General features: G+C 40.0%; 1 protein-coding gene across 2 annotated transcripts in view; it reads right to left on the bottom strand.

Moving 5' to 3' along the window:
- Nucleotides 1–639: 639 nt before the first annotated feature.
- The window catches only part of TDP1 (tyrosyl-DNA phosphodiesterase-like protein), a 101,944-nt gene continuing 83,295 nt past the window's right edge, over nucleotides 640–19,288 (bottom strand). For both annotated transcript variants that reach the window (XM_088950025.1, XM_088950034.1), the window contains 6 exons: nucleotides 13,422–13,525; nucleotides 11,591–11,644; nucleotides 11,366–11,456; nucleotides 1,562–1,642; nucleotides 1,050–1,203; nucleotides 640–922 (listed from right to left, as the gene is read on the bottom strand). In XM_088950025.1, coding sequence (XP_088806151.1) covers nucleotides 855–922; nucleotides 1,050–1,203; nucleotides 1,562–1,642; nucleotides 11,366–11,456; nucleotides 11,591–11,644; nucleotides 13,422–13,525 — 552 coding nt within the window. In that variant the 3' untranslated portion in view covers nucleotides 640–854. The remainder of the gene's footprint in view (nucleotides 923–1,049; nucleotides 1,204–1,561; nucleotides 1,643–11,365; nucleotides 11,457–11,590; nucleotides 11,645–13,421; nucleotides 13,526–19,288) is intronic.

Raw genomic sequence — 19,288 nt, 5'->3', positions numbered from 1 at the left:
TAGTCCTATCCTGTCTAAGATACATTAGAATATTAACCATTCCTTACTGGATTAGTAGGAGGATGCATGTGCTGAACAATACTGGATTTTTTCCAATGCAAACAGTGGCTTCAGTCCTATATTAACCAACAATTTTCGATTTAATTACTTTCAAGTTGTAACCGGACACGACTCCTTAAACTATATTTGAAATTTAGTAAATAAATGGATTACCTCTTCGTGAATCTCATTTTGCTTAAAGAGTGTTGCAGCAAGGGTCATCAAATTACTTTCCTCTAACGAACTCAAGGCTCTGGCATATTGCATCTCTTGTTGAAGAGAAGTCACATCTGCCCCCCCACAGAATGCGTTCCAAAAACGTCCCACAGCACATCAATATCTCCCAGGATATGTTCTCAATGCACGCACACTGAGATGTGCATGTGGGGCATTTTTGGGGCACGTTCAGTTGGGGGGCAGATGTGCTGAAGACTAGAGAGATTATCATTACTTTTCAGTTTTGATAAATCCTATACTCATGCATCTCGTTTATGTATTAAGGCAGCTTACGAACAAGTTTCTTTGGGCTGTAGATACCATAAAACAATGGTCTTCGCCACCTCATTTTGATAGGTCATTGTTTCTAAATGAGACGTGATCTTTTGATGGAAAAATGGAATCGGCGTTGGGGCTTTCTATAAAAATAAAAATCGTTTTCTTCTTAACATCAAGAGACAATTTTTGGAGAATAAAGGAATTACAAAGATTCTAAGCTCTGCTACTGAAAACTGGAATACGTTTTTCACTGACTAGAGCTAAGCCTATTGTCGGTTTTGTTGTGGGTGGCAACGCTTGAACACGGAATAGAGCTAAACCTATCGTGGCCACACTTGACCGTAAACATCTTTCTTGTAATATCGCCTGTCCCATGACCAAGGCACGTCTGAAAAAGGGCCAGAGACGGGAAACAAAATGTTAAAAAAGGACGCTAGAGGAACAAAAACCAATCATAAGATTCATGACACAGTCAAAGAATTAATACAAAAGAACTGGAAATAACCAAAAAATACCTTCAGGTGAGTAGGGTTGTGGAGGAAGTTCATATGGCACGGGTAATTGAATTACTTCAGATGAAGAATTTGAACTTTGGTTTCCTTGCCAACGCAGAGTCACCAATTTTGTTCTGTGTCCTTGGGTATTGGTTTCGGATGATTTATGGAGATCCTGGACCCAAAGCGCAGGAACGTGGACAAAGTAAAACAAAACATAATCTCGTGAGTCTGAAATTCACATAAGCCATAAGCTGGGGATTCTCGTTAACTAACACCTTGATACTAAAACACCAGTGCTAAGTTAGAAGATCATCCGGAAATTAATTTTATTTTGTTGCACCATAGCATTTGGAATTTTTGTTCCTCATAGCACTTGAACAAATCATTTAGACATGACAAAGCTACAAACAAGGTTTCTGAAAGAAAAAAATGATTTTCCAATGATTTTGTTTCAGGATACGCAAGTGCTTCAAAGAAGAAAATGAAATGATTTTCCAATGTTGTAGGAGGTGAAGGTTATAGTTGTTTACCTTGATGGTATCTCCATTATCTGTACAAGAAAATCCACAGTAATGATCTTTGCTGACAGATGGCAAGAATAGCACCCCTAGCTGAATAGGTTGGGAAAAACACCATTAGATAAAAACATTCTTATTAAACATTAAGTGCAGGAAAGAAAAGAATGGATGCATCAAGTACTTCTTGCAACAGAACAGATCTTGGAAAGAACCCCAAAGAGGCCATATGGCATGGTTCAGTATCCTCAGATGAAGAGGAAATGTAACCATCCAACAAATTTTCCAGATCGTCTTTAGATAAGTGATGGACATTCGTGGCAGAAAAGGCTATAGAATGTCAAGAGAGAAACCTTTTATCTTAAACTTGCAATAACTGAGTTCTGCTACCACATTGAAAAGTGAAGTGAATTTTAGATAAAGTTTGCAGTTAAGTGAATATCATCTGTGCTCTGGTAAGAAAAGATGTTAAACATAGCTATTTTGAGCAAAAAAGAACGACCATAGCTTTCTCAAGGTTCATGTAGATATCCTATAGGCTTTCACGCACAGAAAACATGCCAAAATTTAATTCTTAAGTTAAAGAATAAAAAGATGTTGAATTCTAGCAGGCTTTGCAAATAGTAGCAGCTAACTTCAACCCACTGCAAATATATGGGACCCACGACATCTGACACTAATGGACAAAGCAGACACGCATCATACGGTGTCTGCACTCTGCACTGTCATGAAATTTACTGACAAACCATACATGACACATGGTAGCATGCCTCGTAAGATGACTCTTTTTCAGCATAGAGAGCTCCAACGTTGATATTATTTATAAAATACCAAGTTACTTAGCTAATCAAATATAACAATAAAGCTTTTCGCCATAGAATTCATTGCTGCCTTGATCCACAACATACACTTGTAGACAGGCTTGCATTGATCATTAAAATAAAAATAGGAATCTAAGATGGCAAACAGTTGTTGGTTTTGGCTGATCCTCTATTCTGTAAGTCATTAACATTTTATGGTGTAGAAGAAAAAGCTCATTTCATACTATGGAAGAAATAGTATCAATGATATCAAGTTTTATTATATGCTAATAACAAGAATATAAATTGATGTAATATGTTACATTTCCTAACAAAATTCTCAGAAAGGAAAAGTATTAACTAATAATTATTGGTTTATATTATGACAGTAGTAACTGAAAGCTTGCAAATTATCATGAGAGTAAATCATGATTATACATTTATACTTAAATTTTGCTTGTTCGAGTACAAGAGGGTTAGCATGAAAAGTTGTGATTGGATGGGTGAAAAAAGCTGCTTTTCTCATTTCATCAAGTATACCAGTTATCCATCATCAGGCTCAACTAGACCCATGGTGATGAATGCTCTTGCTCTTGCTGAAGATCTTGTGGTGCAGCATCAGTGGGCCTTGCTCTTGGGGCCTTAAGCCCATACCCACTTGGCTACCAAAGTGCCTAAATGCCCCACAACTATAGTAGCTTTGCTCAATTGAAGCCTATTTACTCTTGGCCCATATGCAAGTCCATACCAACCCAAGTCCAGCAGGCACAAGGAAGAAGACACTAGATTGTAAACCTTCCAAAGTAGATTCCAAAGGGACACGGATGGAATAGAATTGTTGTAATTTTGTTTTCTTGCTTTGCAAGACAAGCCAATCTTCTCCCATAAAAGGAAGTAGTAGAAATCACTAATTGTAGATTTAGTCGAGCTTCTTGTGAAAGGAAAGAGGGGGAAGATGAAGATTTCAGCAGTAGAGAAGAAAGGAGAAGAAGAAAAGAGTAGGAAGTCAACCAGGATTGTAAAATTAACCCTATCCACCTACCTCTCATTATATTTATACTTAACTTAAAGGATGAGATATTACAAGGATGCCCTTGGTAGGGCAGCTACTAATATAGCTGAACAGTCACAACTTAAAAAAACATAAACTAATGGGCCTAAAGCCCAACAACTTCCTAACTAAATAAAAAATAATTCGGACCAACTCAACACACCCCCTCAAGTTGGGAGTAAATGTCACACATTCCCAACTTGCATAGATCATGCTCCAGCTTGTTTTTTGCAACACCTTTTGTGAGAACATCAGCAAGCTGCAGATCATAAGCAATGTATGGAAGACAAACTTCTCCAGAAGTTACCCTTTCTCTGATAAAATGTCTATCCACTTCAATGTGCTTAGTTCGGTCATGCTGGACTGGGTTATGGGAAATGTTAATTGCTGCCTGGTTATCACAGTATAGCATCATAGGTTCTTCTGCCTGTGCACCAATTTCTTCTAACAGGGAATGGATCCAGAGAAGTTCTAAAACTCCATGTGCCATGGCCTTATATTCGGCTTCAGCACTTGATCTTGCCACCGCTGTTTATTTCTTACTCTTCCATGAGACAAGGTTACCCCCAACAAGGATGCACACTCCTGAAGTTGATCTCCTGTCATCAAGGCATCCTACCCAATCTGCATCTATATAAGCCTCTAGTTTCAACTGTCCATGATTAGTAAACAATATGCCTCTGCCCGGGTGTCCCTTCAGATAAGCAAGAATCCTGTCAACTGCCTCCCAATGCCGGACTCGTGGAGCATGCATGTATTGACTTACTACACTTACTGCATAAGAAATGCCTGGTCTTGTCATACACAAGTATAGCAGCCGACCCACAAGTCTCTGATATCCCCCAATGTCGTTTACTAGTTCACCTTCTGATGCATTGATTTTATGGTTATGATCAATAGGGGTGCTGATTGCCTTTGTTTCAAGCTTCCCTGTCTCTTGAAGAAGATCCAAGACATACTTCCTTTGAGAGATAAAAATTCCATGTTTTGATCTTGCAACTTCAATGCCTAAGAAGTATCTCAGTTCTCCAAGATCCTTAATTTCAAATTCTTTATGTAGGTTCCTTTTCAGACCATCAATCTCACTCAAATCATTCCTGGTGACAACAATATCATCCACATAAACAATTAGGACTGACACCAAAGATCCCCTTCGCTTCACAAACAAGGTGTGATCGGATTGAGTCTGATTGTAGCCAAAAGCAATCAAGGCCTTTCTAAATCTGTCAAACCATGCTCTGGGAGATTGTTTCAAGCCATAAAGTGACTTCTTAAGCCTGTATACCTTTCCCTTTTCAGTATCATTGTAAAAGCCAACAGGAAGATCCATATACACTTCTTCTTCCAGATCCCCATTTACGAAAGCATTCTTCACATCAATTTGAAACAAGGGCCAAGAGTATGAGGCAGCAAGAGAAAGAAGTATCCGAACAAAGGTCATCTTTGCAATTGGTGCAAAGGTCTCTAAGTAATCAATGCCATAGGTCTTTGTGTACCCTTTTGGAACAAGTCTTGCCTTGTACCTTTCTATACTTCCATCTACCTTATATTTTTCTATGTAAACCCATCTGCATAAACTATCTCCATGCCTTCTAGTAGATCCACAATGCCCCATGTCTAATTCTTAATCAAAGTTGTCATGTCTTCCTGCATAGCTGTCTTCCACTCAGGTTTGGAGAGAGCCTCACTAACACCCTTGGGTATAGACACTGAATCAAGAGAGGAAAGAAAAGCACGGTAGGAAGGAGAAAGTCCACTATAGGATAAGTACTGTGAAATACAATGAGTAGTACATTTTCTCTTCCCTTTTCTGAGAGCAATAGGGAGATCAAGGTTATCTGTAACAGTGTTAGTAGAATCAATGGGGACTGAAACAATAGCGGGACCAAGAGGAATACCTGAATCCATGTCAGCCAAATCTGGAGTCTCCAAGGAATCCATAGGAAGTGATGTGAGTTCTGCTGTAGTGGAATCAACCTCCATGTGAAGTCTTTGTCGTAAGTAATGCTGAGAAGCAGAACACAAAGGAGGTGGCAAGGTAGGTGACATAGGGTGGTGGTCAAGCACAGGAGTAGACACAGGGACTGGAACTGGGAGAGGAATAGACTGCTGACTCACTTCCCCAAAACACTCCCTCTGAGAAGGATTCTTTGAGAAGAAGTATGTGGATTCAAAAAAGGTGACATCCATGATAACATACCGGCTCCCAGAGACTGGATCATAGCAGCAGTACCCTTTCTGATTCTCTACATATCCAAGGAAGACACACTTCTTTGCCTTGGGATCAAGCTTCGAGCGGTGAGGACCAAGGATATGTGCAAAGCAGACACACCCAAACACCCTGAGAGGAATATGAAACATCTCCCCCTGAGGAAAAATGAGACTGAATGGGGTGCTGAATCCAAGTATACGAGAGGGAACCCTATTAATCAGATATACTGCTATGAGAACTGCATCACCCCAAAACCAAACTGGAACTGTAGATGTGATCATCATGCTTCTTGCAATCTCAACAATGTGTCTGTTCTTCCTTTCTACAACACCATTCTGTTGTGGACTGTAGGGACAACTGCTCTGATGGACAACACCATATTCTAATAGATATGAGGCAAGGTGTCTTTCAAAATATTCCCTGGCATTGTCGGATCTGGACACCTTTATTCTTGTTCCAAACAGAGTACCATTTGATGAAATTGCCTCCCCAAGGATGGTACTTCATTGTGGGATCTCATCAGGTAAATCCAAGAGTATCGTGAGAAATCATCCATAAATAAGAGAAAATATTGATAGCCTCTCATAGAAGGAACATGAAAAGGGCCCCACACATCTGAATGAATAACATCAACAGAAGAAGAACATCTTTTATTACTAGGTTCAAATGAATGTCTACAATACTTTCCAAGTTGACAACCTTCACACTCCAGACTTGACAAACTAACAGACTCAAAAAGTTTTGGAAACAAAAAACTCAAAGAAGAAAAAGGTAAATGGCCCAAACGGTTATGCCAAAGCATAATTTGACCCATAGACCCTGATTCACTATCCCTGCTGACATGATGACTCTGATGAGGAGAAGTACATCCGGGAGGTAGATTCCATTCACTTCACGACCACTCCCCATTGTCCTCTTTGAATCCAGATCCTACAAAATACAATGACCAGGAGAAAATATTACTAAGCAATTCAGGTTCTTAGTCAAACTAATAACAAATAACAAATTAGTGCTCAATCTAGGAACATGAAAGACAGAGGGTAGAAAAATAGAATCACTAATCTTAACAGATCCCTTCCCAGCAATAGGAACATGGGATCCATTAGCTGTGGAGACCCTATCTCTGCCAAAATAGAGCTAGTAAGTTGAAAAAATAGTAGAACTCTGGGTCATGTGCTCTGAGGCTCCAAAATCTATAATCCAAGGAGGTCCCTCCTTACTTGAAGTAGAAACATGGTTTGCAGTGACGTGTGAACTACCTGTGTGAGCAAAAGAAGTAGAGTGGACTCCACCAGTGCCACCTGTACCTTGTTGTCCGCTTGCGGCTGAACTAGAACTGGCTGTATCCCACTGGTTCCAAAGTAGCCCATACCTCTCAAGTTCGGCCCTTACTGCAGCAACTGCAATAGACTCCAGAGCAGCTGTAGTAGGAGGGGTCGGAATGTCATCAGTAACTACCATGTGTGCATTTCCCTTCTTATTTTACAATCTAGTCGGCACAATATGTGGGTGAAGCTTCCAATAAGTATCTCTTGTGTGTTTAGGCTTCTTATAGTAGTCACTGATCAAATCTCTTTTATCTTCTTGATTTCACTGCCACCCCGATCTCCACTTTGTTTAGGATTCACAACACTTACCATGGAAGATTGATCAGGAATAAGGTTTTTCATCATCACATCTCTCTTGCACTCCTCCCCTGACACAAAGGCATATGCTTGGGAGAGAGTAGCATTATCCTTGGAAAGAAGGTGATGTCGTGCAATATCATACTTAGGATTAAAGCCAGCAAGAAATTCAAACACCCTATACTTCTCTAGATGTTTCTGATAGGTAGCTGCATCCTTAGTGGTTTCCCAAGCAAATGTCTCTAAATGGTCAATCTCCTACCATAGGGTTTTAAGGGCTGAAAAATATGCTGCAACAGGTCTATCTCCCTACCTTGTAGAAATAATCTGATTTCTCAACTGATAAGCCCTAGCAACATTCTCCCTCTGTGAATAGGTTTCTGCAACCTCATTCCATATTTCCTCAACTGTATTTGCCCATAAAAAAAATTACTTATATGGGGCAACATGGAATTACACAACCAAGTCATCACCATATAATTCTCCTGTACCCACCGGGAGTTGCTAGTTTCGAGTTTCACCTCTTCACCAGTGATATACCCTAATTTCCCACGAGCACCAATGGCCATCTTTGCAGATTGTGACCATTCTAAGTAATTTGCACCATCCAAACTAACTTTAGTAATGGTCCCAGCCCCGAAAGGGTCTCTACCACGTCTTCCCACTGGTCCCATTTCACTCCCGAGCTTATATTCAACTCCGTGGTCCTCCATGCTTCTCAAAAAATGTAAAGAAAATAACTGAAATTTGCAACAAGATCAAACAAAACACTTTTTGAAACCAACACCTTTCTGGTGTCCTAGACTTTCTTCCCACAAAAGATTCATTTTCTGTGGAACGGGAGAAGAGAGAGAAAAGAGGCAACCGCTCTCTTTAGAAGCCTCCAAATCAGGCAGAACTTGAATCGCCCCTTACAAAAAACTCCAAGGAACCCTAAAAAATTAGGGCGCCACTTCCTAGGTCAAAATTGAAGAGTCCAACAGAAACATGAATCTTCCCCTTTCTCCAGTTTTTCCTGATTTTGATGAGAAACCCTAGACCAGCTATAGGGCACACAAATCCACCAAAAAAATCCAAAAACTGGGCTTACTTGAGAGCTTCGATCAGCCCTCTTAAATCACCATGCAGTCGGCCGATCTAAGGCTGCATGAGAGAACAACTTCAAGGAACCTTCGGCCCGCTCTGATACCAAGTAGAAATCACTAATTGCAGATTTAGTCGAGTTTCTTGTGAAAGGAAAGAGGGGGAAGATGAAGATTTCAGCAGTAGAGAAGAAAGGAGAAGAAGAAAAGAGTAGGAAGTCAATCAACATTGTAAAATTACCCTAGCCGCCTACCTCTCATTATATTTATACTTAACTTAAAGGATGAAATATTACAAGTGTTAGACAGTCTTGTATGCCCTTAGCTTCAATCGGATTTGATGTACTTTTGTTATTTAGTGGAAATAAATTAAAGTGCATGTTTGATTCATGTTGTTTGGTATAATTCTGTGTAAGACCCTAAAATTGGACACTTATAGAAACTTGTGTTAATTTTAAATGTTCACAGCCATTGGATAAGTTTGGGGAGATATATCCTGCCAAGGCTGATACTGGTGTGCCACCAAGTGTTGGGATGACTTGTTTCGGCCATCAGGGTAAGACCCAAGGCACATGCAATATGGGATTGCTTGAACCCTTGAACCGGACCAGATTTCCAGTATTGCCCTAGACCTTGGAGACAGATGGGCAAAACTGGAAAGTTACACCTGACCCCTAGACTCGATTATGACACATCACTAGGTGTCGGATCGGACTGCCTTTGATGTCTCAATCAGTGAGATCCTTAGTGGGGGTCAAAACCTGGACATGTTGGGGCAGTCTGAGAATTCATCTGAGTGAGTGGTCATAGTGACAGGATCAGCCCCTTTGTCGGACAATGGTAATGATCTGGAATGCACTCTCTCTGATGGAAACCAAACTGCCGGTAGTTGATTTCAATCGTTGGAATTTTGTTTTGCAAAATAATATATATATATATATATATATGTATGTATATGTACGGTTTCAAAAGATTTGCAAAAGGTTTTAATTCCCGGGATCCATGTGAGTAGAGAGTGCGGCACTATTCCTTGCAGCCGAGAGAGAGGTCTTCTCTTGTCGGGCAGTGCTTGATCATTAAGGGCTAAGAGGTTAAGTGTAAGACCATTTAGGATAATATCTAATGGGCTAATCTTGCACCTGCCCACAGTCCCTGGGTTTTTATAAGATGGCTTGGCCCAGGGACCACTTAATGTAAGTGTTGGGCCCATAGGGTCCATGTGATGGGCTCAAGGGGGTCACTGAGTCTTTCAGTGAATTCGACTGGGCCTTGTAATAAAGGCTGGGCCAAACCCATGTGGCTGGTGTGTAGATCAATGCTTGGGTCCCACGCCATACAAAGAAGCCCAACTGGGCAGCAAGTTGGAAACTAGTTAAACACTTAACACTTAATGGGCCAAAAGCCCATTTCGAACTGGGCTGATATGATCACCAGTTCATAGGGCGAATCTGAGATTAGTGTCAGTAAAAGGATTGGGTCTTTGACCTTATCCACTCTAAGAGACCAAATTCAAATTAGATTTGAATCTGGTAACCTCCTGATAAGATCAAGAGTTAACTAACTTAATCTACAGATAGGATTAAGATCAACCTCTATCCAAATACTGATTTGTTTTGGGATAACTCCCAAAAATATTGTGAGGTTTCTTAATCAAGAAGAAAGAGGAGAAAACCCCAGCAGAAATATCAGATTTCGAACTAGGGGGTTTGAGTAAGCAAGAAACACATCCTGCAATCGGAGATTTGATCTCTCACAGACTCCAGAGAGAAGAGACAATTCTGCCCTCTTCGTCCCTAGACTTCTCCTCCTTCAGCCGCCGCCACTACCTGTTGGAAGATTGGATCTTTGCAGCAACAGGAAGTCAAGAAAGCAGTTCTTGACAATAGTCTTGCAAGAAAGGCACTAGGATTCGGTGTTCAAGGTTTCCAGAGGGTTCTTGTGAAGAATCCAGTGTGTAGGACGCACCCTGCTGGTTCCGTTCCATCCACAACTGTGTCATCTTCAGCAAGAGCGGATCTTGGTCACTTCTTTGGGCGTGAACACCAACTTTGGGAGATATTATTTCTCCGGATCAGGTATAATCCTTCATGTTTCCTTTTGGTTCAGATCTGGTTTGTTTATGGTTCAAGTAGGATTCTTGAATAATGTATTCTAAATTTAGGGAATATGATTTCCAGTTGGAAGAAGGTAGGAACTTTTTTTTGAAATTCGCCCCATTCCGCACATTTCTTGGCGTCCATTAGATGGATCCTACCATTCTTTCAACAAGGATGTCCAAGGGCGGCTACTAATATAGCTGAACAGTCACAACTTAAAAAAACATAAACTAATGGGCCTAAAGCCCAACAACTTCCTAATCTTTGGTAATTTGAACTTTGGAACTTTGTTATTGTTTGAAAAGTGAGAATCTTCTCCTTGATAGTGAAACTCTACCATCCCCATCCTCTAGGCTGGTAAGACTCCAATTCTGAGGTGGGTTGCGTAATGTGACACTACTTGCTATTCTCCTTTGTTTCCATGGTTTTCTATCCTTACTCCTCTCCTCTGCATTGTGTCTTTCAATTTGTGGAAATGCAAAATTAAAGCACCTTCAAGCTTTTACCACATTTACAACTTGAAGCAGCTAGTCACCTAGGATTGTGTGCCAATGTCACCCTGCCATGCACATAGCAGCTAAATTTAAATCCATTTTAAGTTTTCTTCAGTTAGATGTAATTTCTTGGGTTGTGTTTAATTATTTCTTAGTTCTTTTTTGGATCCTTTGTCTCTTTCAGATTTTGTTAAGAATGTTTCTTTCCTTTCATTCTTTTCTTTTGTATTGTACTATTTTCCTTTACAAATAGAAAAGAAAGTGTTGGTACTAAAAATGCACACCCCAACAATCTAACATACTCAGTTGTTTATATTGTGTTCAACTACACTGAACCCTATTATTTTGGAATTAAATACATAACCATACAACATACATTGAGACGAAACCAAAATTTGACACAGAAGAGGCTAAACATGTACAAAAACTAAACGTGGAAATATATAATTCTGAGCATACTTCATAGGAACGGATCATAAGTTGGGAATTATTCTTCTGAAGTGCACCCCAAGCAGCTTTGCTGAGGTTTGCTGAAGTCAGTAGGAACCAACTGTTCCAAAAAGTGGAATTAGAGCCCCAAAACTAGCATAAATTTGAGTAAGAAGAGGAAAAACTGCTTGGAAAGATGATTAGCATATCAAAATTCATCAACAAATGCTTAATGGATCTAAGATTAGTTCTTACGCTAGGTTTTGCCCATTATACCGTGTGAATGTCTTTATATGTGGCATTGCACGACTGAAAATCACATAAATAAAAAAGTAAGTATCATCTGCAGTAATACTTGTTTGGGTCATTTGCAGTAGTGCAGAAGGAAATGCAAATAAGTTGAGAGCAAATTCTGGTTTACTTTTGTTTCAGGTTTTACTTTGTTTTGGTCATTTGCAGTGCAAAGGAAGTAAACCCTGAAGCAAAAGTGAACCAGAATTTGCACTCCCATGCATTTGTACTAGTGGATTTACTGTGCAAACAAACAGAGCAAAAGGAACAATTTAACAGCAAATGAATAAAAACACATTCATAAACAAAAGAATCTTTTAAACAATCAATGCTTTTAGTTCTATGCCAAAATATGCAATGAGAGTGTTGCTAAGACTGCACTCATTAAAAACTTAAGAGTAAGACCTACTCAAATGGGATGCCATTTTTAAATGGTTTTCAGTTAGTTAAATTTAACCTTGAGTAAATTGATAGGGGAAAATATGGGAAAATTGGGACCAAAGATTTGTATCTGCAGATATGCCAAGAAGTCCTATCATAGAGCCTAAGGCCCAGGAGTTTAAACCATTTTAGTTTGCTAATGGGAAAAAACTTTCTGCCTGGATTACCAGATCATGGGACCACATTTCCAATCTAGTATCCATAAAATTTGATTCTATAAAACATCTAGCAAACCCTGAAAATTTATTAATTCTGGATTTACAAAGATCTGCCCCTTTATAAAAAGAAGTCAAAGGAATTGTCTTATCTAGCTTTAGTGTTGAAGAAAGTAGATACTTGGTTGTTACCCCCATGAAATTCTTTTGAGAGTTTATGAGGATTGAATTTTTTCTTGTCATTATTTTGGTCTGGTGCCAATGCATAACTCCATTTGAAATGTTCCTTCAATTCTCTAGGTTCTGGCTCCCGAAGTTAGCTGATGCTAATTCTAGTATAGTATCCTCTACTTCATCTTTCTTTCTAGTATAGTATTCTCTACTTAAGCTTTCTTTACTTTTACATTTTGTGAGAAACACCCAAACCCTCAACCACCCCATTTACTTTCTATTTCAGAACAATTAGAGCCAAGATCCCATCTTATTTTCCAACAATTTCAAATCCAACTAAACTATACCTTTGACCCACTATAAATATGATTTTTCATTCTAATTTTAATGCATTGACATAGTAGTATCATTCATTCAATTGAAATAAATTATTCTCCATAAACTGCTGCACAAAAATGCTTAAATGGTTAGGGCCAAAAAGAACAATTAAATTTTCACAAGAATTTGATAAATTGGACAATAATGTGCCTGCAACTTAACAAAGCCTTACCCCAACTATGAAAAAATTGAAAAGAAATTGCAAGGTGGGCATTGCAATGAAGCACTTTGTTGCCATATCAGTTTAACCAGAAAGTGGAGCAACATGCAACAGGAATTGCATTCCATACACATCACCACACTTTTAAATGAGCCTTACTGACAAATTTAGCGGTTCAAATTGCTTTTCAAGTCAGTTTAGGATTAGAATATGGGTCACCTATTACGAGCTGTAAGCTTATTGGTCAATCTTCATATTTCATAATCTTCACATTTATCGTCTTCCCCAATCTAATTACTTCATATGTCATATACATTGTGTTCCATTCCTGTATTTTCTTTGAAGTTTGAACTATGATGCATATTTTCAGTTTTTGACATTGTTATCAGCCCCCAGATCATGGTTTTGGCTATCAAAATTTCAATGGGAACCCTTACAAAGAAAATTCTTTTCAATAAAGGGTGAATACAACAGATAATAAATACAATACCAGCGACCAGTATGGCTTGCTTTCCATCTTGCCCAATACTTTTTCAAGAACTCTTTCTCCACATTCTTCTGTGGACTTGGGATGGCACTGCCAGCCGCATAACCCTGAAAATGAAGCAAGACATCTCTTCACTAAGAGACCAGAAAAATTGAAGTTAAGAGGAAATTGAAGATTCTAACATGCAATATATAAAATAAATAAATAAAAGGAAGAAGCCAAAAGTAGTTACCAAGACAGCAAGATTGCAGTTTCCCAATAAATTATATAATTTAAACCTCAACATGTTCCCCAACAGTTTAGTTTTTTATGCCCAACAAATTTGTGACAAAAAACCACTTGACCAATTCCATGGGTATTTATAGCAAACAAAACCCAGATTGGTTAACCATTCTAGTGCAATTCTAAGACAGTCTTAAGTAGATAGGCCATTACCTATTGTCAGTCCCATCCATCTAGGGTCTTGGGAGGGGTAGATTGGATACAAGCCTAACCTTTGGCATTTTCCACACATAGTGGCCACTCGTTAAATACATAGGAAAAATATATTAGTATAAATGAGTTTATATTTGATGTGTTAGAATACACAAATCAAGGGTATTTTGGTCATTTGGGTTTATCTATTTGAGAGTGAAAGGTCTATTTTGTTTAAGTTTAAATTGTGTGTCCCATCACTTATGAGGGACAATATGGTCTTTCTTGTAACTATATTATTTGAGATAAATACAAGTGGGTCAGCTAGAGGTGTACTGATTTTCTCAGTCTGGCCAAACCCTTCTTCTCCTTCTTCTTCCTCTTCTTCTCTTCTTCTTTTTCTTATTCTCTACTTTAACCTAGAATCGTATAGGTATTTTACATGGTATCAGAGCCATAAAACCTAGTTCTCCTTTCATTTTTTTTCTTTCCTTACTGTTTGTCCTCTTCCTGGGTTCGCCGCCAACCATTTCAGCCTTCTTCGATTTTCTGCTAGCCTAAGTGGAAGTTCAACAAGGGGCCCAAAAGGAGTAGTCGTTTTGTGGTTTTGGAGGTAGTATGCCTCCAGTTACTGTGGTGGTGGTCGTTGAAGTTGTGTACTAGATGCCCTCTATTTTGTGATATGAAGAGGGCTGTTTGTGGACAGGTATGAACAATTCTGTTTTTTTGCCCAAATAGTGGACTGTAAGTGCTGTGTTTTGGTTCAAAATATTTTTTTTTGTGGAAGTTTGGAGTGAAAGAATGGTAGGATCCATCTAATGGACGCCATAAAGATTGCGGAATGGGTGGGCGAATTTCAAAAATTTTCCTACCTTCTTCCAGCTGGGAATCGTATTCCCTATATTTAGAATACAATATTCAAGGATCCTACTTGTACCATAATCAAACCAGATCTGAACCAAAAGGGAAGGGAGGAATTATACCTGATCCAGAGAAATAGTATCTCCCAAAGTTGGTGTTCACGCCCAAAGAGGACACAAAGATCCGCTCCTACTGAAGATGACACAGCTGTATGTGGAACGGAACCAACAGGGTGCGTCCTACACACTGAATCCTTCGCAAGAATCCACTGGAAACTCTGAGCACCAAATCTTTTCAGTCTTTTCTGCAAAACTGATATCAAGAACCAATTTCTTGATTTCTTTCTTCTTCAAAGATCGAATCTTGTAAGAAAGAAAGGCGGTAGCTGGAGGAGAACTCTTGAAGTGAAGATGGCTGAATTGCTTCTCTTCTCTCTGAAGTGTGTATGAGATCCAATCTCAATTCGTAGGATGTTTTCTTTCACAAAACCCTAGGTTCAAAATCTGATTATGATCTCTTAGGGTTTCTCCTCATTTTTTCTTGATTAAGAAACCTCCTGATTAGGAGTTATCCCAATCCAAATCAGTATTTGGATAGGGGATGATCTCAATCCTATTTGCAGATTAAGTTAGCTTACTCTTGATCTTATCAGGAGGTTACCAGATCCAAATCTGATTTGAATTTGGTCTTCTAGAGTGGATAGGGTTAAAGGCCCAATCCTTTTGCTAACTTTAATCCTAGATCTGCCCCATAGATGGGTGATCATATCAGCCTAGCTCGAAATGAGCTTTTGGCCCATTAAGTGTTCAGTGCGTGGGACCCAAGCATTGATCTACACACCAGCCACATGGGTTCGGCCCAGCCTTTATTACAAGGCCTAGCCGAATTCACTGAAAAGCTCAGTGAACCCCTGAGCCCATCGCATGGACCCTATGGGCCCAACACTTACATTAAGTGGTCCCTGGGCCAAACCACTTTTAAAAACCCAGGGACTGTGGGCAGGTGCAATATTAGCCCATTAGGTACTATCCTAAATGGCCTTACACTTAGCATCTCAGCCCTTAATGATCAAGCACTGCCCGACAAGAGAGGACCTCTCCCTCAGCTGCAAGGAACTGTGCCACACTCTCTACTCACATGGATCCTGGGAATTAAAACCATTTGCAAACATTATATATATATATATATATATATATATATATATATATATATATATATATATATATATATAATTTTGCAAAACAAAATTCCAACGATTGAAATCAACTGCCGACAGTTTGGTTTCCATCAGAGAGTGCATTCCCGATCATTACCTTTGTCTGACAAAGGGGCTGATCCTGTCACTACGACCACCCACTCAGATGAATTCTCAGACTGCCCCAACATGCCCAGGTTTTGAACCCCGCTAAGGATCTCATTGATTGGTATATCAAGGATAGCCCGATCCGACACCTAGTGAAGTGTAATAATCGAGTCTAGAGGTCAGGTGTAACTTTCCAGTTTTGCCCATCTGTCTCCAAGGTCCAGGGCAATATTGGAAATCTAGTCCGGTTCAAGGATTTGAGTAATCCCATACTGCATGTGCCTTGGGTCTTACCCTGGTGGCCGAGACAGGCCATCCCAACACTTGGTGGCACACCAGTATCAGCCTTGGCAGGATAAATCTCCCCAGACTTATCCAATGACTGTGAACATTTAAAACTAACACGAGTCTCAATAAGTGTCCAGTTTTAGGGTCTTACACAGAATTATACCAAACAACATGAATCAAACATGCACTTTATTTATTTACACTAAATATCAAAAGTACATCAAATCGGGTTGAAACTAAGGGCATACAAAATTGTCTAACATGGAGTGACTAGTATGCACATCAGCCTTGTTCTCCTCTGCTTTTACCTCATATGTATGCTAAAAGTAGGGTGTTTCAACTGCTGAAGTTCATGACAACAGTGGTGTGGTGGTAGTTGTACTATGTTGAGTGGTGTGTGGATGATTCTAAATAGTTGAAAGTGAACCCTTGTATCTAGTGTGTGAATGGTTCTGCAGTGTGCAGTACAGGTGTTTGATTTAATGACAGAGTGACTTCAGCCCTTGTATTTGGTGTGTGAATGGTTCTGCAGTGTGCAGTACAGGTGTTTGATTTAATGACAGAGTGACTTCAGCCCTTGTATTTGGTGTGTGAATGGTTCTGCAGTGTGCAGTACAGGTGTTTGATTTAATGACTGAGTGATTTCAACTTTTGTATTTGATGTGCAATGTGTATATGAAGAAGTTGGTGGTGCTGAAAGTGAGATAAGCTTTGTGGAAGTGCATAAGTTGTGCTGAATATTTGAAGGTGAATTAGTTAAGATGACATCGTTTGGAGATGGGAATGATAATAAAACAGGTGTCATGATTTCTCCAGATTACCTAAATGTTCAAATGACATCTATTAAGTTGAATGGTGAGAATTATGTGCCATGGGCAAAATCTGTGGAGGTGTTTTTAAAGGCCAAGAAAAAGGTAAAACATGTGAGAGAGGAGAAACCCTCCTCTGATTCTCCAGGGTTTAGTGACTGGGAACAGGAAGATGCACAAATAATGACATGGCTGTGGAATAGCATGGAACCAAAAATTAGTGTGAACTTTATGTTCCTAGATACAGCTAAAGAAATTTGGGATCATGCTAAGAAACTATACTCTGGACAAGACAATACAACTAGGGTGTATCAGTTGTACCAAGAGTACTTTAATCTGAAGCAAGGCAGTCATAGCTTGGAGGAATACTATGCAAGTCTGAGGAATATCAGAAATGAGCTTAATGTGTATCATCCTCTAACACAGGATGTTCAGATTCAACAACAACAGCGTGAGCAACTTGATGTGACAAGGTTTCTGGTAGGTTTGAAGGCTGAATATGAGCCTATCCGAGCACAAATACTGGGAGGGTCTGCTCTTCCCTCGCTTGAAGAAGTTTTTGCCCATCTTAGGAGGGCATCTATTGAGTCTATAGAGCATTCTTCTCTCTCGGACAAATCTGGTTTTGTGGTGACTAGAGGGGGAGGCCGTGGAAAGAGGTGGTGGTGGTGGTCGTGGACTTCCAGGTAATCGTGGTGGTCCCATGTTTAACCCTGCTGGTGGCCGGAGTGGAGGTCGGGACTCAAGGGGAGGTCGTGGTAAAGGAAGAAGTAATGCCACTAGGAAGTGTACACACTGTGGATTAGAGGGGCACATGGTTAATTTCTGCTATGATTTACATTGTCCACCCAACAGTTGGGCAAACCATGCTGTGACTAAGGGTAGTGGTACAATTACTGAAAGTCAGCAAACTGACCCGATCCCCTCCACATCTACTGGTGCTTCTGGGAAGGAGATGGTGAGTGTACCCCGTGCAGTATATGAGCAGTTCCTTCAGACATCTCAGTAGAACACCGCTACCCTTGCCCATTCAAGTATGGCTTGCTTGGCTTCCAAGCCTTCACACTGGATCATTGACTCTGAAGCCTCAGACCATTGTTAGACAGTTTTGTATGCCCTTAGCTTCAATCCGATTTGATGTACTTTTGATATTTAGTGTAAATAAATAAAGTGCATGTTTGATTCATGTTGTTTGGTATAATTCTGTGTAAGACCCTAAAACTGGACACTTATTGAGACACATGTTAGTTTTAAATGTTCACAACGATTGGATAAGTCTGGGGAGATTTATCCTGCCAAGGCTGATACTGGTGTGCCACCAAGTGTTGGGATGGCCTGTCTCGGCCACCAGGGTAAGACCCAAGGCACATGCAGTATGGGATTACTCGAATCCTTGAATCGGACCAGATTTCCAATATTGCCCTGGACCTTGGAGACAGATGGGCAAAACTGGAAAGTTACACCTGACCCCTAGACTAGATTATGATACTTCACTAGGTGTCGGATCGGTCTGTCTTTGATATGCCAATCAGTGAGATCCTTAGTGGGGGTCAAAACTTGGGCATGTTGGGGCAGTCTGAGAATTCATCTGAGTGGGTGATCATAGTGACAGGATCAGCCCCTTTGTCGGACAAAGGTAATGATCGGGAATGCACTCTCTCTGATGGAAACCAAACTGCCGTTAGTTGATTTCAATCATTGAAATTTTGTTTTGCAAAATTTATATATGATATATATATATATATATGTACGGTTTCAAAAAGTTTGCAAATGGTTTTAATTCCCGGATCCATGTGAGCAGGGAGTGCGACACTGTTCCTTGCAGCCGAGGGAGAGGTCCTCTCTTGTCGGGCAGTGCTTGATCATTAAGGGCTGAGAGGTTAAGTGTAAGACCATTTAGGATAGTACCTGATGGGCTAATCTTGCACTTGCCCACAGTCCCTGGGTTTTTATAAGATGGCTTGGCCTAAGGACCACTTAATGTAAGTGTTGGGCCCATAGGGTCCATGTGATGGGCTCAGGGGTTCACTGAGCTCTTTCAGTGAATTCGGCTGGGCCGAACCCATGTGGTTGGTGTGTAGATCAATGCTTGGGTCCCACTCCATACAAAGAAGCCCAACTGGGCAGCAGATTAGAAACTAGTTAAGCACTGAACACTTAATGGGCCAAAAGCCCATTTCAAGCTGGGCTGATAT

Source organism: Nelumbo lutea, chromosome 1, assembly GCF_056320005.1.
Source record: "Nelumbo lutea isolate HS-2025 chromosome 1, American lotus-T2T, whole genome shotgun sequence".
Taxonomy (NCBI): domain Eukaryota; kingdom Viridiplantae; phylum Streptophyta; class Magnoliopsida; order Proteales; family Nelumbonaceae; genus Nelumbo; species Nelumbo lutea.
Note: the sequence above shows the minus strand (reverse complement) of the source record. Positions and strands in the feature narration are given on the sequence as shown.